General features: G+C 52.1%; 1 protein-coding gene across 1 annotated transcript; it reads left to right on the forward strand.

Moving 5' to 3' along the window:
- Nucleotides 1–3,767: 3,767 nt before the first annotated feature.
- FRAT2 (FRAT regulator of WNT signaling pathway 2) lies at nt 3,768–4,803 on the forward strand. Its single transcript, XM_023201076.3, has one exon. It carries the CDS (start codon nt 3,959–3,961, stop codon nt 4,658–4,660), a length of 702 nt encoding a protein of 233 aa, XP_023056844.1. The 5' UTR covers nt 3,768–3,958; the 3' UTR covers nt 4,661–4,803.
- Nucleotides 4,804–4,807: the final 4 nt, after the last annotated feature.

Consider the following 4,807-nt stretch of genomic DNA (forward strand, 5'->3'; position numbering starts at 1 on the left):
ATTTCCAAGCCTAGTGTTCATCCCACTGTACCATAGCTATTGTCTCTGAGGGCAGGTGACTGGAAACAAGGTCTGTGTGGAAAGCAAACTTCTTGCAGAGAATTTCAATGCAATCTAAGTGAATGCAGAAAACCCTTGAATTCTGTTCTTCCCTGGGTGATTCTGAATGCTGTCCGAGAGTGTCTCTTTCCAGGCAGGGAGCCAATGTGCTGGGCACACAAGTTCTCATCGCTTCCCTTTTTGATACCCTCTCATTACTTTTAATTGCATCTGAGCCTTTCTAGCATCTTGTATTTTGCTTCCTAATCCAGGACATTTCTCTGCCTCCCACTGGTCCAGCACAGCACTTCCCTCTCTCAGAGCTCTCCAGAGAGGTGCCCCCAGAAAATGGAGCTGGTCTTGTGTAATGAATTCATCTCTGTAATGAATAGTATAATATCCAAGTCCCAGCATATTTACATAGCAATCTTCACACAAAAGCAACATTACAAAGGGAAGATTTTTTTTTTTTTTTTTTTAAAGAATGCCATCTCAAAGCTCCATTTCCTATAGTACGAAGAACACTATTGGAATTACCCTGACAGGAAGACAAAAACAACTTCCAGGGATGCTGGGTGAGAGACAATAGCTAAACCAGACCCATTAATGTTTAAAGTCAATGGAGCATAAAACTGCTTTTCTCTACTTACAGCCAGGCATCATCTTACAGAAAGGAGGAAAAAATTACCATTTTAACTCTACTAAAATCCATAAGCCCTCCCCTAATTTTCATTCCTCTTGAAATTCTCCAGTAAGTACCATCGGAATGAAAATGAGAATCAGTCTCTCCGGGGGGAATGGCTCAGTCCTCATCAGTAAAGTGTGTGAACAGTCCTCCAGAGATGGAGGTGGGAGGCTGCCCACTGGGAAAGTCTCCATCACTCAAACCTGCAGAACTAGTTGTGGGAACTCACCGTGGGGCTTGGGAGCCTCTGGACTGACTTCAGTAAAGCCCTACACAATCCCAGGTCAGGGTACACCTGAGGCAGAATTTAAGAAACCTGGCAAGTGCAGGGAAGTAATACCTCCAGGGTACGTTTCGCCTAGTGGGCTGCATGGCGGGGATCTTCAACATTAATATGTTAGATGCTCCCCAGGGGGCACTCGCTGGAATTGAGCCAGGCCTCTGTTAGTAAACCGCTGGATCTAATCCTACATTTGTGTAATGCCTGACAAAACCCGTTCCCATTATCTCATTTGATCCTGAAAACAATCCTCAGAGGGAGGCTGGGTAGGGATTATTTTTCCCATTTACAAGTGAAAACACTTGTAAACTGATTTGCCTGGAGTCCCACACCCAGGATGTGGCAGGAATGAGACTTGGATCTAGGTCTTTGTACAACCTGTTCTGGGTTCTTTTGACTTCACACAACAAACTGATCAAAACATTCCCAGCCCCACCCACTCCTCACAACTACCAGCTCAACCAGCAACTGGAAACTCACCAGACAGCTTGTGTTTATGCTACCCTCACACCTCTTTCCTAGTGAAGAAATACACCTTTGGCTGGCAAGCTCTCCAGGAAAAAATTAATTTCATGTCATCTCCTTGAACCAAAGACCAAAATTAATCCCAGATGGATTTGAGGAAAAAAAAAAAAATCAAGGCATTTGAAAAATCTAAATAAAACAGAATGGAATATTTAATAACTTTCTGGCAGCAAGGAGACTCCAAATTTAGCATCATGTTAGAAATTTCAAAGGGATTTTAAAATTTGCCTACATGAAAATTTGGTTTTACTGAGGGAAAAAATGACTGTACAGAGCCAACAAAAGCCTGGAGACGTATTTGCAGCAAAATGTGAAAGAAAAGGGTTAACATTTGGTATGTAAAGGAGTCATGCAAATACATAAGGAAAACTCCTTAGGAAAATCTTATTAGGAAATAGACAATTCATAAGAAAGGAAGTATAGTTTGTTAACAAACATTTAGAAAACCACCTTCCCCTAACTGAAATCAAAGATATGCAAACTGAAGGGAGAAAATTTCCCAATATAATCTGCAAAAAAAAAAAAAAAAAAATTCAATGATAATACTCAAATACTAGTGAAGGTGTAATGATGTATGCTCAAACATTAATGACGGTAGAGTACATTTACCTAACTCTTGGAAAGAGATTTCCGGAACATTTATCAGTAAACCTTAAAATACCCAACTCCTGTGACTTAAAATTCCACTCCTGGGAATATGCTCTAAGGAAAGAATCATCAATAAACTGTTACGCACAAAAATGTTAGTCACGCACTTAACGATGATGGTGAAATCAGGCAAATGTTAAAAGCACAGGCACTTGATGGAAACTTATGTAATCATTAAAATGTTTTCAAAGTGCATGCAACAACATGAAAAACGTTTATGATGTAAGGCAAAGTGGAAAAGTGTATAACATTGTATATGTGTGTTTGTATAGTACACTTTCATAGAACAAAGGCTAAAAAGGAAAAAAAATTTAAATGTGAACCATGTTTGAGTGCTATGAGAGATTTTTTCCATCCCCTATATATTTTTTTCTTTTTTTTGAGACAGAGTCTCGCTCTGTTACCCAGGCTGGAGTGCAGTGGTGTGATCTTGGCTCAAACCTCCGCCTCCCAGGTTCAAACCATTCTCCTGCCTCAGCCTCCCAACTAGCTGGGATTACAGGCGCCTACCATCACGCCCGGCTAATTTTTGTATTTTTAGCAGAGACGGGGTTTCACCATGTTGGCCAGACTGGTCTCGAACTCCTGACCTCAGGTGATCCGCCCGCCTGGGCCTCCCAAAGTGTTGGGATTACTGGCATGAGCCACCCACCGCTCCTGGCCAATCCTCTATATTTCTATTTGAACCTTAAATAAAAACTTAAAAAAAAAAAAGACAAAATGAACTCTTTAGCAGAGCGGCGGTGAGTCCTATTCTCATGATAGGCCCAGGGCCTTGAAGACTGAGGGAGGGAAAGCTTCTGGGACCTCACCTCAGAGCGACTCTGCTCTGCTTCAAAGCGTCCCCTCTTAGGCCGGGCGCGACGGCTCACGCCAGTAACCCCACTTTCGCAGGCCGAGAAGCGAGGACTCCTTGAGCCCAAGAGTTCAAGTGCAGCCTGGGCAATAATAGTGAGACCCCCGTCTCTACAAAAAAAAACTTTTTTTAATTAGCCAGGCGAGGTGGCCGCGCCTGTGGTCCCAGCTGCTCGGGAGGCTTGAAGTGGGAGGATCGCTTAAGCCAGAGTTCGAGGCTGCAGTAAGCCGTGTTCGAGCTACTATACTCCAGCCTGGGCGGCAGAGATCCTTTCTAAATAATAAATAAGTAAATAAGTAAGGTGCAGCCTCTTAACTCCCAATTCCCTCCGTCTTTCCCCGCTCCGCCTTCTCGAAGCCGGACTCCCGGCGGCTCACCCCTCCCCCACGCCAGGGACCGGGAACTGCGGGTGCGCGGGGCGGGAGCCGGGCGGGCCTAGGCGCGGCCGACACGTGGGGAGGGAGGCCGCGGCCCAGGAGGCGGGCCCGGAGTGGGTGTGGGTGTGTCCCTGCGTGGGAGAAACCAACCCCTGCCTCCTCCGAAGCTCCACGTTTCTACACCGCTTGTCGGGCCCGGGCGGTCGGAAATCAGTCCCCATGTCCCGGACCCCTCCTGGAGGGACAACGAACACAGACGCGAGACGGCTCCGGCTGACGCCCGAGCCGCCCCGCGCCTCCGCCCCTGCTAGCGCGTCACCCCCGCCCCGGCGCGGTGGTAGGGCCCGGCGTGACGTCACCCATTGTTTACAAATCAACCGGAGCCGGCAGGATTCCGGCTCCCGCGGCGGCAGTCGCGCGGCTGGAGTGCCTGGCGGGCTCCGGCTTCCGCGTCTGCGCCTACCCCGGCTTCGCCCGCAGCCCCGCGCCCGCGGGCAACCAAGTCCCCAGCGACGCCCGCACAGCTCCGGGTGTCAGGACGGGGGGCCATGCCGTGCCGGAGGGAGGAGGAAGAGGAAGCCGGCGAGGAGGCGGAGGGGGAGGAAGAAGAGGAGGACAGCTTCCTCCTGCTGCAGCAGTCGGTGACGCTGGGCAGCTCGGGCGAGGTGGACCGGTTGGTGGCCCAGATCGGCGAGACGCTGCAACTGGACGCGGCGCAGGACAGCCCGGCCTCGCCGTGCGCGCCCCCGGGGGCGCCGCTGCGGGCCCCGGGGTCCCTGGTTGCGGCGGTGCGGGCGGACAAGACCCGGCCCCCGGCGGTACCGCTGCTGCTGCCGCCTGCGTCGGCTGAAACCGTGGACCCGGCGCCCCCTGGGGCCCTGCGCTGCGCCCTGGGGGACCGCGGCCGCGTGCGGGGACGCGCCGCTCCCTACTGCGTGGCCGAGCTCGCCGCAGGCCCCAGCGCGCTGCCGGGGCCGTGCCGGCGAGGATGGCTCAGGGACGCGGTCACCTCCCGCCGCCTGCAGCAGCGACGATGGACCCAAGCCGGGGCACGCGCCGGCGACGACGACCCGCATCGGCTCCTGCAGCAGCTGGTGCTTTCGGGAAACCTCATCAAAGAAGCCGTGCGGCGGCTCCAACGAGCCGTCGCCGCGGTTGCAGCCACGGGCCCCGCAAGCGCCCCTGGGCCGGGGGGAGGCTGCAGCGGACCGGACCCCATTGCCCTGCAGCCCTCAGGCTCCTTGCTCTGACCCAGGCCTCCTGGAGGAGAAAGTGGAGGCCGCTGCGTAGACCCAACAGCGTCCAGTTCCTACTAACTATGAGCTGAAGCCGACGTCGCCAGCCTGGGAGCGACCACTTTGGCTGCGGGGAGGCGCGTGGGGAGAGATCTCAAGCCG

Source organism: Piliocolobus tephrosceles, chromosome 9 (genome assembly GCF_002776525.5).
Source record: "Piliocolobus tephrosceles isolate RC106 chromosome 9, ASM277652v3, whole genome shotgun sequence".
Lineage (NCBI taxonomy): Eukaryota > Metazoa > Chordata > Mammalia > Primates > Cercopithecidae > Piliocolobus > Piliocolobus tephrosceles.